This window comes from Rhamphochromis sp. 'chilingali' (genome assembly GCF_963969265.1).
Source record: "Rhamphochromis sp. 'chilingali' genome assembly, chromosome: 7".
Lineage (NCBI taxonomy): Eukaryota > Metazoa > Chordata > Actinopteri > Cichliformes > Cichlidae > Rhamphochromis > Rhamphochromis sp. 'chilingali'.
In genome coordinates, this window is record NC_137934.1 from 32,021,983 (window position 1) to 32,037,786 (window position 15,804).

A 15,804-nucleotide genomic window follows, 5' to 3' on the forward strand; every position below is an offset into this window, starting at 1 on the left:
TGGTTGTAGTTACTTCTCACTGCTCTCAGCACAGACTGTTTTTATGTCTGATTGTGCATTGTACTTAGATCATGAAATGCTCCTCCCTCCACTATTCAAAGGAATGTTTAAGGATTTGTGACAGAGACAACGTTCATAGAAACTGAAAAAAATAGGTATGTGCACGGGAAAATACATATCTGTGTAATGTAGGACAAATTCATTTTTACTTTTTAATTATTTATTAATATTATCACACACTTACACTATAGGCCTTGCAGCATCACAGGGTGACAGTCCAGTTTCAACAGTTAATGTCACTACAATCTCTACAAGTTTAACTTAGTTTGTCGTATCTGGTAGTGTCTGATTTGTAGTGTCTTCGTGATCTTATTAAGTAAAATTCTCATTCTTATTGCAGGCTATGAATGGAAGCACTCTGTAGGAGTACATCACTTAGTGTTTATGAGTCATAAGCAAAGCATTTCATTTGATTTTAATAAAGAGACAATTAATAACACAAAACAACAAATATAAATTGTTAACTGTAGATTAGAATTGTTCTTGTTGTCCACTGCACATTTTTTAATACACTTAGCTGACGGGTTTTTTTCCTTTTAAGAAATATAAATAGCTCGTGTACATAAAGTGACTTACATTGCATGTAGTAACTAAAACTTCATGAGGTAGGCAAACAGGTTTTTCATTATGTGTTGGACTTCCTCCTCAGAATAATTTTTACTGTGTGTGTGTGTGTGTGTGTGTGTGTGTGTGTGTGTGTGTGTGTGTGTGTGTGTGTGTGTGTCTGTTTTAGGGTTACAAGGTTATATAGGTTTAAGGTAAGTATGAAGGTTAGGCAATAATTTCTGATGGTTAATGTTATTGTAAGGGGCTAGGGAAAGCATTATGCCCATTCAATGTCCTGACTAAGGTGTGAAAATGAGAGCTGGTATGCTTTTCCAATGTGGAGGCACGTAAAGACGACAGGAGAGGTCTCAGTGTCTCACTCCAACTTTATTACTGGATTCACCAGAACTCCACATCCAAAAAGCGCCCAAATCTGTGAGTGGAGTCACCTGGTGGTCCGCCACAATATATACTGGTCAAAAGTTTTAGAACACCCTAATCTTTCCAGTTATTTATTGCAATTTAAGTAATCCAAGTCCAATGAATAGCTTGAAATGGTACAAGTTTAAGTAGTTAACTGCCAGAGATTAAAAAAATGTTAGGTTACCCAAAACTGAAAAATAATGTACATTTTAAAATTATACAAAAAGACCTTTTACAGGTAAAACAAAATGGGCTAACAATTTCAAGGTTTTATGCAGCAATGAAGGTTGAATAGTACTGTACTGCACAAAGTAGTGTGTCGCTACAAAAATGGTGGGAAAAGGGCAGTTAATAATGGAAGAGAGACAGACTATCATGACACTTAAAAATGTAGGTCTTTCCTACAGAGAAATTTCAAAGAAACTCAGGGTGTCAGTGACTACAGTTTCCTTCACCATCAAAAGGCACTCCGAAACTGGGGAAAACTCTGACAGGAAGAGGTCTGGAAGACCCAAAGCCGCAACTGATTCGAGGACAATTTTCTGAGAGGTAACAGCTTGCATGATAGGCTGCTCACAGGACAACAGCTTCAGGCACAGCTTAATAGTGGTTGTAGTAAGCAAGTCTCAGTTTCAACTGTGAAGAGAGTGAAGACTTTGAGCTGCAGGTTTGATAGGGCGAGTTGCAGCAAAAAAGCCATTGCTAAGATGTCACAATAAGACAATGGCCATGAAACACCGCCACTGGACTACTGAAGGCTGGAAAAAGGTATTATTATTGATGAATCAAAATTTGAAATTTTTGGTTCATCGCGCTGGATCTCTGTATTCCGCCAAGCAGGCGAAAGGATGATTCTACAATGTGTGGCATCAACTGTCAAACATAGAGGAGAGAGTGTGATGGTCTGTGGCTGTTTTACTGGATCCAGGATCAGTTTACCAGTCACTGAGTACAGGTCAGTTTTCAATTTTACATTAGTCCATTTTAAATGACCTTTGAATGCAACAGAGAATGCATAGAATGCAACAGCATTTCTGGATAATGTTAACCTGTTCTATTGTTTTGCACATGGTAGACATTTAACATACATTCACAGACATGGGGAACTGTGCTCACAGACAGGGATTTCTGAAAGTCTTTCATTCCTCAGGGGTCCTCTTATTCTCCAACATTCTGTTCAGCAATTCACAGCTAAGACACCTCTGTTCCTATATATGTCATTGGGGAACACAGAAATTTTTCCATGCTGGGTATAGTTACTTTATTTATTTTGAAAACCCTGTATACACCAAACTCTTTAGAAGTTAGTGAAATTAAAAAAAAAAATGGATTGGGCAATAAAATCAACCTTTTCTTGCTTGAAGTACACAAGGCTCACATTAAATCAGGGGTCAAATGAATTATTCTGCATAAGAAATGAAAATATCCATAAAAAAGAAAGCTGAATGTTCAAAGACTATTACAAATAGGGGCAAAATAAAATTTGCGTTAAGCGGTAAATATAAACACGAACTAAATAGCAGTTATCGCCATCGTTCCCATGTGGTTCTTGTTTCTCCCGACTGTTTCAGTGTGACACACACGGCGCATGCTCATTTGTCCATGACTCCTGGCTTACTAGTGAATTTTTTTCAGCATTAGCTAAACTTTGAATAGCTAAAACAACAATTTTCCTTGTGTTGCATGAACACCTAGTCCGTGTATGTGCAGTGCCGCAATATTGGGGCTTTTTATGAAGACAAACAAACTGCGGAAACAGTGTTAGTGCGGCTTTTTGCTGGTGGGTTTGCTAGCTAGCTAAACAACAGAGATTGGTTGTTATCTAACTTACATACATTAAAGTGGACTTCTCAGTCTTTTTTGCAAATAATTAAGCGTTTTTTAATCTTGGAAAAAATTGCAGTACTGTCTCAACCTCAAGGTAAGCTCTAAATTGTGCTGGCATGGGCATCGCTAAAAGAGTGCTCGGCCGCTTCGGTATTTTTTGACTCGTACAATAATGTGAGTTCAGTCCCGTAAAAGCAGAGAATGGACAGAGACTTGTTGAGGCAATGTCTGACGTATCATGGACAATCCCTGTTCAATACGCTGAAATGTGAACAAACGGAAAATCCAGACTTCCAAGCGGTGGTGTCTGACCTCTGCAAAGCCACGTATGAGAGGTATGTCTGAGTTTATGAGTACCACGGCAGGCTGCTGCAGAATGCCAAAAGTCATAAGTACAGACAAAATGCTAGCGCATCATTATTTTCTCTTAAAGTGTTAGACAAAGATGATATTGCATATAGGTTGTGAATTAAACGCTCTGAAAACAAAGATGAGTGAATATCACAGTCTTATCGCCAGTATAATTTTACTGTTTAAATCTCCTATTGCTCGTCCAGCAGATTTTCAGTTCATAAGCTGACATCTGCCTAGAAATGGTGACGCTAATGAGGAATTTGCAACTTTTGCTCGAAAATTCTCTGGATTTAAAATGACTTATAATTAAATTGCACAAGAAATGTGCAGAAAAGGACTTCACCACACCTAACAGCTTTTGAATTTAGGTATTTTCAGTTCCATTGCCAGAGATGTCTAAAATCAAGCACCTAGACATGCAGTCTGACTTTACAGACATTTGTGAAAGAATGAGTCATCATAGGGAGCTCACTGAACACATGTGGGGTACTGCAAGACCATGCCACTCCTGCAGCAAATCAGTTTATAAAATGTCTTCACTCCCAGGTTAGGTAGGAAGCAGACCATATGAACTAGACAGGCAACAAACTTTGACAGGCAGCCATCGAGTCAAGTCACTTTGCAATTGCAATAAAAAACACACTATCAATATTTAGAACTATACATGCAATGTACACTAATAAAGAAATGCAGCCACAGATATAAAATTGCAAAAATACGTGCTATAAATGTAGCTGCACAAAGTGATGAATGACCTCTTTTACATTTCAAATCAAGAAAGTCTGACCTGCAGCAGCCCCTCCACTCTGTTTGCAGTTGTGCTGGGTGCAGTGATTGATGCAGAAGAACTAAATTCATGTGAAACCATTAATTAAACTGGGCATGCAGTGCAGTAACACTTACCAGCGATGTGGAACTTTGTGGAAGTTTGTTAATAACAAATTGTATGACTTACTAAAACTTATAGTTGAAGTATATCAGTATAATTCAGCTTAGGGGGCACAGGGACTTTACTGGATGAGCTGTGAGCCCCACACTGCTCCTGAGTATTCTGTGATCAGCTGCTCATCAATTGCTGAGGCACACTGTGTCAAAAAAAAAAAAATCCCCAACACTCTGCTGACCTGATTACTGCAGGGTTCCAAGTCTCTGACATTAACATCAGTACATGAAAGGCACACCATGAGCTTCATGGCATGGGTTTCCATGGCCGAGCAACACCTGTAGGTGTAATGTGTCAGTGGCGCACTACTTTTGTCCACGTAAGCATATGTTGTTTCCACACATGTTTTCCCCCCCAATCATTTGTGAATGGTGTAGTTAAACTAAAATACCATTGTATGAAAAGAGGTGCAAAAAGTACGCATCGGTTTTTGACTAGCTACTGCAGCTGTCATTGTAGAATAAAAATCAGTAGTGTAATACAATAACTCTCAATGAAGGTCTGTGAACAAAGAGCAGGAGTGTGTATTAATTCAACCTTTTTCTGTTGCATTACTTCATTTTCCTTTGCACCATTATACAAGAATTAGTTTGTCATAGGTGAATTCAGTCCAGCTGATCTTACTGATCTTTCTTTTGTTGTTGTTCTGTGCAGTAGGTGTGAAGAGCAGAGCAACCCACTTGTGGAGCAGTTCATTGCCAGGAAGGCTGACATCCTGTTCAGTCCAGTATGGAGAACCGCTGGTCTTCGAGGAGAGGAGCACGAGGAGGAGGAGGCTGTAGGTGTGTGTTGTTCATTCTTGTGCGTGTAAATGAAGATGAGTATGACTTGCACATAGGCCCTATCTGATGTTGAGAAAAGTGTCTGTATTTTGTGACACACTGCATCAGATCTGTCTTCACTCTTTCAGAGCCCTATGCAGTCATGCCACCGATGGAGGTATTCATGGAGGTGTCGTATGAGGAGAGGCGATCCATGATTTACCGGGATTTGGAAAGAGGAGACATTGTGGTGGGGAGGATCAACAACATTAGAGAATACGGCTTCTTTCTCACTCTGTTTTGCACAGCAGGAGGTCTGAAAAGAGACATTGAGGACTTAGAGTTGTCGGTAGGTCAACAAGTTCAGTTCCTTTTGAATGTCATTGAGTTATGTCATAAATCATCACTGTAGAAGCTGAAAATTTGGGACTGTTGGCTAGTTGTTGATGAAAAACCGGCTGTGTAGCTCTGGGAATACCCGAGTGACTGCCAGTTCTTTCTTTGCGTGGAGTTTACATAAGAATACAGTCATGCTTAAAATTCATGTTATGAGTCAATGTGATGATATCTGTGCTGTAATCGTCATTTAGTCTTGTGCTTTACGGGACGTACAGGAGTTCCAAAAGAGTTCTGCTTTTCATCTTCATGTCTGTTGTAAAAAAAAAAACACCTGCATATTTGTCATCAAGCCACCTCAACTGAGGTATTACAAGTGAAAAAATTCCTCAACAGAAAGCTTCTTGGAGAGTTTCTGTTGTCAGACTGTAAATGGTGCAAATGTTGTGTAATTAAATTTGCTGTTCTGTCCACCTGAACTAAATCGGCCATCCACCTTGCATTTTACTATTGTTTCATAAAGGCACATCTTTCTTCACCCTTCAGGCTCTGTGTCATGTCAGAGAAATTCCCTCCACTGGCAGCCATGATGATCCCCTGGCGTACTACCAGATTGGGGACTTCATCAGAGGTTTGTGTCTAACACAACCAGAACACTGAGGTCCAGAATCATATACTGCAGTTCTTTTCAGGAGCCTTTAAAACATTTTATAACAATAGATTTATCAGACAGACAAAACCTGCATAAAGTATATTAATCTAGCTAATACCTTCATTCCACGGAAAATTGGCCTATGATAGTATCTTTTTCCATTTGAGGCTTTTTTGTGTCTCAACACAACCTATATCTTAAAGTTTTAGTCTTTTATCCTATTTTAATTTTCAGGTTTGCAGTGCAGTTATAATCATAGAAATGCTTGCTGCTTTTTGAACTCCATAGTGCTGCTTCGCAGTACTGTAATGGGATATGTAAAGAATGATGGTCTGATCTTTTCTTATTCTGTAGCTGGAGTGAAAGATATTGATCGCTACCAGGAGAAAATCACAGTGTCGCTCCATCAGGCCTGTCTTTCTCCGAGCTTGGAGCACATCAAACTTGGTGTCATTACCAAGGAGGAGCTGCCTGTTCATTACAGGTAAAGAAACACAACACGGATTGCTGAAAGAAGAAAAACAAACCTGCTTAGCTAGTTCGAGTGAATACTGTTGCATAGCATTGCATTAAGAAATGTCACACAAGCATTTGAACTAGTGTTTCATATCAAGCTTCAGTTGATTGTAGCTGCAGCAGACCATCTGTATTCGCAGTCACTGCTCATGTAAAATGTAAAGTTTGGTGATTGAATTTTTCTTTTTTATATTCATGCTTTTTTTCAAGAATATGATGTATTTTGTTACACAAATGAGCGGGCTGATATGTAGCCTGAGCTTTAATATAAAAGCTTAATCTGATATAAATATGTATTAATGCATTAACGTGTGGTTGCAGTGACTGCTCTCTCCTTAGTCGTAGTGTTCAGGCAGCCACTGACTCCAGTGAGACATATGAGCGTATACTGACAGGTTGTCATGGATACCACAACCCCTCTGTAGTGGACTACTTGCTGGAAAAGGTGGGAATTAGTGATACCCACCCACCGTCAATGATGCGTGGACTGCAGAGGTAAACTTTTAGTTGGTGCGATTACACAGTAATTCCCCTAATTTCATACAAATTTGCAAGCAGATTCATGCAATAATGGAAGTTTGGACATCTAGCAAGGCTGTTAAATAGTGTGGTGTCTGTGGTTCTTTTCGCCACAGTAAACTTTTCCAAGCAGAGGATTTTGCTTCTGCAATCAGGAAGAAACAGTCTGCATCCTGGGCCTTAAAGTGGTAATGTATTAGCTATCAACTTTGACCACAGAAAATGGATGGGATGTTGCATCATTTTGTTTTTGGACCACTTATTCCCCCTGGCTTAGACTTTACAATAATACAAACCTGACTTGTATTTTGCTTGTGTGTTTTTCAAGTGTTCGTGCAGGGGTGGACCACTTCAAACATGGTCGCCATGTGGAAGCCATGAATGAATACAACAAAGCCTTGGAAATAGACATTAGTAATGTAGAAGCACTGGTGGCACGTGGAGCTCTGTGAGTCTGCTTTCAGTTCAAATGATGAGAACTGTTGTTTGTATAATTCTGTCCTTGTTTGAGATATTCCCTCGTCTTTCATGACCCTGTAAACACCTAACTGGTTTAAATTACAAGAAATATATACAGTGTTTACAATAGTTTATTTATTGGATGCATCAAGACATTTTAAACGACTTTGGTAAGTTTCCTCATACCATTTCCCATACCAGAATGGAATGAGGAACAGTAATTAAGACACCACACATGGTCCTGTACTATTGTCGTAGCTCTTTGGAATGAAAAGTTGCTTTTGGCTTAGTACCTGGTAAACACACATGACACTTGTTACCGAAACCTGGCATAGTCCTGAAAATGAGATCAATCTTATCGTCTTTTTTGTGCTTCTTTCACTTTGTACACAGGTATGCTAACAAAGGCAGCATCATGAAGGCAATAACAGATTTTGAACGAGCTCTGGAGAACTGTCCTGATCACCGCAACGCCAAGAAGTATCTGTGTCAGACACTAGTGGAGAGAGGAAAACAGTAAGTACTGCTTCACTTAGTAGGCAGATGTGAAATGAGAGCTTACAGTTCAGTCGTGATCTACTAGTTGAAAGACTCAGATCAGAGAGAAGTTTAAGAATGTTAATGAGAAGCTGCCAGCTCCACCACCTTTTTCTTGTTACAGTGCACAATGGGCCTGATATGTCAGTATGCAAATACTATTGATTTTAAATCCAGGTATGAAGAGCAATGTGCAAGGTAACTACAGACAGAACAACTTTGATTTTTCCCAAGGAGGAAACGAAGCTTTCTCTGGCCTGCTCCTTTTTCCCTGTTTAACCATTTCACAGCCTGATTATGGTGCACTGCTAGTGTTTATGAATAGAAGCTGCATAGAAGGACGAAGTTAGAAAAAGGTTCACAGGCTATTCTGAAACAGGTGAGCGAGCATCAGCTCAGCTGCTTTGTTCCCGTGAAAAAGGGAGAAACATGTAAATAACATGTATTATTTTTCTTTGGCTCTCGGAGGAGGCGGACGCACTTTTTCTCCTCTCCCTTATCTTCCCTGCTAGTTCTTATGTCCTTGTCTAGTCTCGTGTCTTTTTTGTATTACTTTCCCTGGAACACTCTCTCACAGTCTGTGTCTAAAACCTAAAAGAGAATTATGGATTTGATCAACTGGTCTCTGAATGCTATTGACACCCTTTAACGAGAGGCTCGGGAGAACCCGAGTGCCCTGGAGGGACTTTCCCTGCCGGATACACGATGGACGGGTGGCAGAGGATCGTGTGCCTGGCGGGACTGTCGATCGAGGACGCTGAAGATATCTACCTATTCAGAACCATGATAACAGGGTTCTTGCTGATCGGAGCTGGCTTTGCCCGGGCTTATCGGAGAATTAAGAGAGCGGAACCGGCTGTTCAAACCTCCACAAGGCTGCCCGCTGGGATTGGAACGACAGGTGCGACTTCTCAGAAAGGGCTCACTGAAGGCAGCATGGTTAAGAGCTTGGAGGCGCTTACGACTGCAGTGAATGCTCAGAATAACACCTTTGAGCGTATGTATGTTGGATTACATCAGAAAAGAATCAACTCAGAACAACATCTCTGGGCGGAGCTGGATTACACCTCGGATCAGTTGGCTGCGCTCGTGAGGTCTCAGAATCTGCTATGTGAGCAAAAAGAGTGACAAGACCACAGAATCGACGGCTAATAACATCACGGAGAAGCTCGCAGCTATTAACGGGAGATTGAGAGACCAGTGTCGGAGTGTTAAAAAACAGGTTGAAATTCTCAATTACCATCATAACCCGGCTACCCCACAACTCCCTGATAACGACTGTGTTGAGTCTGTTCCTTCCCATTCCCTACAAGGCCACCTGGGTTGACTGGAAGACTGTTTACTTAGCCTGGCAGGGCGAAGGACACTGTCTCAGCTGAACTATTGACATGCACACATACATATACTGATACTGATAAGCACTCACTGACGCATCACCCTCCCTACCCCGGATCCAACGCCACCTCCAACGCTTACCTCCCCCATGATGTGGACATCGGGTCAGCTGGAGGCGCAGTCGAAAGATTGTAGCGGTCCCAGATCAGATGTACACACTGGAACTCTTTCCCATGTTGCTTGTCTGTGTTTATTGTGTTATGGTGTGTTGATACCTGTGCATCATTTACTCAAAGGATGTTTGTTTGTGCTTGCAGGCTTGAGGAACAGGAAAAGCTAGTAACAGCTGAGGGATTGTACAGAAGAGCTCTAGCTTTAGATGGCTCAAACCCTGAGGCACAGGAAGCCCTGCACAAGATCACAGACACTATACAGGTGAGCGGACACAACATACACACACACATGCATACACACACACACATGCACGCGTGCCTGAGGGGTTCAAAAAAGTTGTCAGGTATGCAGTGTGTGTATTTTAGGCTTAACTATTAAAGCAGATACAGAAATAATGGTCCCATCAAAGTTTAATTTTAAAATGGTGTTATTTCTGTGTGACTTCAGAAAAATTAATAAAAAAGGTGGAAAAAGTGAGCAGCTGCTTGTTGCTCTGACAACACAGAGAAAGGGATGGTATGAGGACAGATTAGTTTCTTGTAAAATTAGTTGACAAGTTCCCAGAACTGTATTTATGTGTGCTCTGCTTACATATGTTTAACATGTTTTTTTTAACAAATATGTGTGGCTCTGTGTACTGACCACGAGAAAACAGGCACACTAAAGTTAGCAGCTAACCGGTGACCACTGGGGACTAAGCAGCTACAGATCCAGATATTTCTGATAGCAGTAAGAATTTTTCCTTGCTCAAAAGAGGCCTTTTGGAGTGTTTACGCACATGATCACAGTAGAATTCAGTTAAAAAAAGAGTCAGTTTTAAGCCCTCGGTATACCTGCTGCATTGGTTGCTTTGTCCTACGCTGGGAATGCCACTGACAGCCACATCCCTTTCTGTTTGCTGTGGCAGTGCACGTAGCTGCTAGTATTAAATGATATCCTGAACAATAGGTGAAAAAACCTCTATATCCGCACTGACAAGGGAAGAGAAGAAGTGAAAACTGGAAGCAAAAGAATTGCTGAGGTTGTTTTTACACAAATAACTTTACATAGAAAAATGTGAGGGAAATCTGTTTGTTTTATGTAACTGAAAAAACAAAAAAACTGTCCAATATATTAGATTTTTAAATCCCCAAATATTAGTCTGGAAAATCCTCTATTGGTTGGGCTGTGCTTTTCACTCCCATCAACTTTATGAAAATGTATTACATTCAAAGACTGAAGAAAGAACTGTGAATATTACAGCATTAGTGGAAACTTGACAGGTCAATTTGAAGTAGTTGGTAAAAACGGGTGTTTGTAGTAATATTAATGAAGGCTGTGTTATATGCAGGTATTTCCCCTAATCATTGTTACTCCCCCTGTGTCCTTGTGTTAGAATGGCTGCTGTGAAAAGACTGTTGTTGACAGATTATCATAAGATTGTCTTACATGAAGCAGTGGATTTCGTGGTTAATCTGAGGCTTGTTAATTAAACACTAAACATTTGCACAACTTTAGCAGCTCAATAAATAAGGAACACCTCCTGTACCACGACAGTGTTAATTTTATACATGCAGGCCTTTGACACTCGTTCAGTGTTGACCTCTGTAACTTTTAATATAGGACATGAATTTAAAAAGGTTTACTAGTTATTAACTTGATTATCAGCAGTTTTAACTTAAGCCTTTTGTATGTAAGGTGTAGTATGCCACAACACTGAAAGGGCTAAGGTAAGTCTTTGGTAAGAAATGCATTAATAAAGGTGATTTATAATAGATTGCCTTATAAAATGTTTAATAGTGAAATGGCTCATTATAAAAGACTAACTTGTCAGTTTGTTGACAATCATAGCAAGTCATTTAATTTGCATAGCAAGACAATGAACTTTGATGGTAAAGGTAAAAATAACCTTAAATTTAGGGATAAAAATGAGGGTGAGGCATGTTGTGTGACTTTTGTTTTTTTTTTTTGTTTGGGTGGGGGGGGGACTAAAGAATGGTAAATGGCCTGTATTTGTATAGCGCTTTACTTGGTCCTAAGGATCCCAAAGCGCTTTACACTAGGGGTGGGCGATATAAACGATATATACGATAGAAAATACGATATAAATTTGACCAACGATAGAGATTTTGACTATACCGCTCTATCGCGATAGCGCATGTTGATGACGTCATCAAGCTGCGCCTGTTTTGGTCGAAAGCATTGCAGCCATTACAACCATTATCATCTGCAAATTATGCCCGGCGACAGTCATAGCAAAGAGATGAAGCACTTTTGAAATATGGGGAAAGCCAAAAACTGCGCTTCCTCCACTTCCGTAACATTGATCCATTAATGTTGAATTCTCTCGCAGCTGTTCTATTCCCATGTTGTTGCAGTATATTAATAACTAACCTCGTATTGTGGATGAATAATCTCAGTTGTTCTGACTGAAGTTTGGCCCGTGTATAGCATCCTGCTATGCGATTGCATTCGTCCCTGACCACCAGAATCCCTCACATTAACTTTTATCGAGCGGAAAAAAAAGTTGGCGTTCATCCTCCAGCTTCACTGTGCTAATGTTATGCTAACATAGCTGTGTCGCTAGCAATCAGGTAGCACAACATTATATACCAGGTAGTCCAACTTCAGTAACCCTGCAAACACCACTGCTGTTTAGTTTTCTTTCTTCATTTATGTTGGAAGTGGTAGCAGAGCTGTACGTTTGAATTAGTTTCAGAAGCGAGCTAACTTCCTGTTAACTTCTAACTCCGTTGAATTTAATAACTTCTGTTTTCATGGATGCCTGGATGTTAAACTTAATTGTTACACCTGGTAAAGCAGCAACGCTGATGATTTTATTAAAGATGAAAGAGTTTAGACTGTTTTTAACTCTGTGTTCGTTTGACTTTGGGACCTGAAGCGGACGGAGTTTTGGACCCAGATTACTCCGCAAAGCTCCTCACTACGGTAGCCGTAATGCTCTTGACAATCCATCAAGCAGTGCGGCTTACCAAAGTTGTACTAAAACATTTTTTAACAGATTTCTGCAGCCAAAATCGGTTCGAGGTCAGTAGGTCATACATAAGGCACACTCTCGATTTTTGAGAAAATTAAAGGATTTTATGTGTGCCTTATAGTGTGGAAAATACGGTATACAGAAGAAAAGAATATATCGCGATATATATCGTTATCGCACGTGCTTCAAATTATACCGCGATATGGATTTTAGGCCATATCGCCCAGCCCTACTTTACACTATACAAAGTCATCCACCCATTCACACACACATTCGCACACAGAAGGAGAGAGTGAGACAGCAAAGAGTATAACAATAAACAGTAAATGTGTGTGGGTACGCCTGGGTGCTGAAGAAAGACATGAGCTGCTGTCCATGGCGTTGAAACCAGTTTGAGCACATTTCTAAAGTGCATATTATTCATGTAGGAATGTTTTCTTTAAAAAAAAACAAAAAAATGCTATATTTAAAAAAGAAAAAATGCTTTTCTACTTTGCTCCGAGCACTGTGGTTTGTAATACTGATGAACTGTTTTGGTGTGTATGTGTGTGTTCGCAACCCTTGGACTCTGACCCTCTGCCCTCTGACCTTCTGACTGCTGCGGTCTTGTCACCTGCCTCGTGGGGGGGGGGAATAATCTGCACAATGGCAACAATGACTCCTCTTCTCCTGGATACTTGTGTTCCGTGTCCCGGGTTCAAATACGGTAATGTTGAAACCTTCTCCACATAATTCTGGGACTAATACCGTTTCTTTGCACATCTCTGCTTGCACCTCTGTCCTTCCATCAATCTAAAAAAAAATTTAAATCTACCCCCACTCTGGGATCATACCACATCATTCTCTATGGTAAATCTGTAACTCATCACACATTTCTCTTCCTGCGATCTGTTTGGTTTGTGACGGTTATGTATGCTCTACAAACCTCTTGATTTTTTTTCTTTCCCTCTCCATACATACTTGCTCTGATGCAAATGGCTGAATAAATGAATGAATGAATGATTGTTGTTTCGGGATTTTTGTGTGGTTTTGGGTCATGGCGTGTATGTCTTTGAATATGTTTCTGTGGACTTTTGGCTGCCTGCCATTGTCATGTCTCGTCTTGCCTCGCCTCACCCGGCGACTAAAGAAATCGATTCGCCTGCGAGAGGAAGCACTGGCTAAGGAACAGGTCAAAACTAAGAGTGGCCAGAGCAGTGCTGAAAAATTACGTAAGATCTTAAAAGAGGAGAAGAGGTAAGCTGACCGATTGATTTATTTACTTAAAGCTAAAAGAAAAGCCACTTCTGTTAAGGACAGCCTCATAATACCCTGTCTGTTTTAGCAGAAAAATATTATCAGTACATGTCTTCTATTTTTCAGGATGAAGAAAAAACGGAAGAGATCATCCTCCTCCTCATCCTCCACTTCTTTAAGGACATCCTCCTCCTCCACATCATCATCGTCCTCTCGCAGGCAGTCTAAAAAGAAGAAAAAGAAAAGGAGGAAATCAGAGCGTGGAAGCAAGCGCCATCGCAGGATCTCCTCAAAGGAGAGCAGGAGAAGCAACGAGGGTAAGAAAGATAGGAATGAGAAAGAGGAGGATGACGAGGTGGAGTGGTATCCCGCACCTTCCAATACCTCAGCTACTTTTCTCAACCAGGTGGGAGGCCTGGGGTTTGGATTGAGGGACGAGGAGCAGGTAGAAGGGAAGGATGCAGATGATAGAAAGAGTTTCAAGCTGTACTCGCTGTCAGCAGCTTCAGAAGAGGAAGAGTCTGACTCCTCACAGAGAGAAAGAAAGGGAAGGGACAGGGAGGAGAGCAGGACGAAGAAAACAAAGAGCAGCCTGAGCAGAAGCCCAGATAGAGAGAAGATTAGGAGCAGGAGTAGAGAAAGGAGGAATAGAAGTAGGGATGGTGACAGGAAGAAAGACAGAAGAAGCAGTGACTCCAAAAGGAGAAGTAGTTTAGATGAAAATTCCAAGCGGAAATTATCCTGCTCGTCAGGAGAGTTGGAGTATTCGGGTCGTAAATCTAGTTACCGACCTGAGCATTCTGGAAATTCCACTTCCAAACACCCAGAGAACAGGAATGACTCATCATCCAGGAACCTCTTTGAAGAGAATAGAGGCAGGCTGGAAGTTCACGGAGCAGATCAGGTGAAAAGAGAGAAGGAAAGTCGAATGGAAGAAGGTACCATTCCAGATCAAGGACACAGTAAAAAAGGAAGTGCTGGAAATCAAAATGAGCAGTGCAGCATGGGGGCCAAAAAGGACCTCCCTGCAAACCTGTTGGATATTTTTAACCAGATTGCTCAGTTTGAGAAGGAAAAAGGAGTGAAACCAAAAAAATAACAAGAGGGTATGATATCCATACAGGTGTTCGGAAAAAAGGTGAAAGTAATATTAGTACCATGAAACTACTCTCTGGACTGCATCAATACTCCTGATCTATGGCCAAATCTGTTGCTCATTGAATGTCACCAGCTATTTTTTTTTTTTTTTTTAAAGTTTGTCTTTTTGCAGAAAATGAGCCGTTTTACTTTGAAAGGTTGTTATTCCCTATGTCAGACTGGAGTCCTATAATAATTTCCTAGTAACTGTTTGTCAAAATGTCCTGAAATGTTCACCTTGATGGGTTCAAACAGGTTTAACACTTTAAAATAATGCTACAGTAAATTCATATTTTTAAACTGGCAAACAGTACATGTCATATCTAAGCATGAGAATATCAGATTCAGTCCATATTATTACATTATCTTCAGAAGCATCGCCTTTAGAGAATAGTGAACATTTTGACAAGCTGTTGCATAACTTTGCTCTGTAAGCTTGATGATCTGTTCTGTGACGTTCTTTTTGCTGTCAAAGAAGTTGACTGCCTTATATTTACTGCTGTGTGCCATGTTGTACATTCTTTCTGTGGCTTGTTAAACCTCTGTCCAAACAATCCTTAAGACTATACTTAGTGCAGAACTTCCAGCTGTATTCTGACTAATTGTCTCCTGTAATAAAACAAAGTCAGTTGAGTCAGTAAAGCATTTCAAATATCAAACCTGCAAGTCGTTGAAGTCCTTTTCTTCTTCTTCTTCTTTTTTTTTTTTATAGTTGTAATCCAATACATGTCTGCATGTTATCTACAGTGATGAGCACTGTGTTACAGAAATTAGATCAGGTGCAGATATAATCAATTAGATGCAGTGTTGTGGAAAAGTATTTGCCCCCTTCATGGTTTTTTTTCTTCTACATTTATTGCACTGTAATGTTTCAGATCACCAAACAAATTTTAATATTGGACAAAGATGACCCAGGCCCATTGAATTAAGAAATCACTCAAATAGAACCTCTGACATATGCTTAAAAAATCTCAGAAAATGCAACACATCACACCACTATCTAAAGTCATTC

General features: G+C 40.3%; 1 protein-coding gene across 2 annotated transcripts; it reads left to right on the forward strand.

Annotated features, from left to right (window-relative positions):
• Window positions 1–2,611: 2,611 nt before the first annotated feature.
• On the forward strand, window positions 2,612–15,451 carry ttc14 (tetratricopeptide repeat domain 14). Of its 2 annotated transcripts, none has more exons than XM_080886132.1 (12): window positions 2,612–3,191; window positions 4,808–4,935; window positions 5,064–5,263; window positions 5,797–5,881; window positions 6,257–6,386; window positions 6,758–6,913; window positions 7,054–7,125; window positions 7,266–7,385; window positions 7,790–7,912; window positions 9,586–9,703; window positions 13,549–13,655; window positions 13,782–15,451. In XM_080886132.1, the coding sequence occupies exons 1-12, from the start codon at window positions 3,058–3,060 to the stop codon at window positions 14,752–14,754; spliced, it is 2,346 nt and encodes a 781-aa protein (XP_080742258.1). In that variant the 5' UTR covers window positions 2,612–3,057; the 3' UTR covers window positions 14,755–15,451. The 2 variants fall into 2 exon arrangements, with proteins under 2 accessions (XP_080742258.1, XP_080742259.1); XM_080886133.1 differs by having other exon boundaries at window positions 2,612–2,809.
• The last annotated feature ends 353 nt before the right edge of the window (window positions 15,452–15,804 follow it).

Bases quoted from the DNA above. Each gene is read 5' to 3' on its own strand.
- ttc14 (XM_080886132.1), top strand. From the start codon at position 3,058: ATGGACAGAGACTTGTTGAGGCAATGTCTGACGTATCATGGACAATCC. The intron at 3,192-4,807 runs GTATGTCTGAGT...TGTTCTGTGCAG, and splicing joins TGCAAAGCCACGTATGAGAG to TAGGTGTGAAGAGCAGAGCA. The intron at 7,913-9,585 runs GTAAGTACTGCT...TTGTGCTTGCAG, and splicing joins CTAGTGGAGAGAGGAAAACA to GCTTGAGGAACAGGAAAAGC.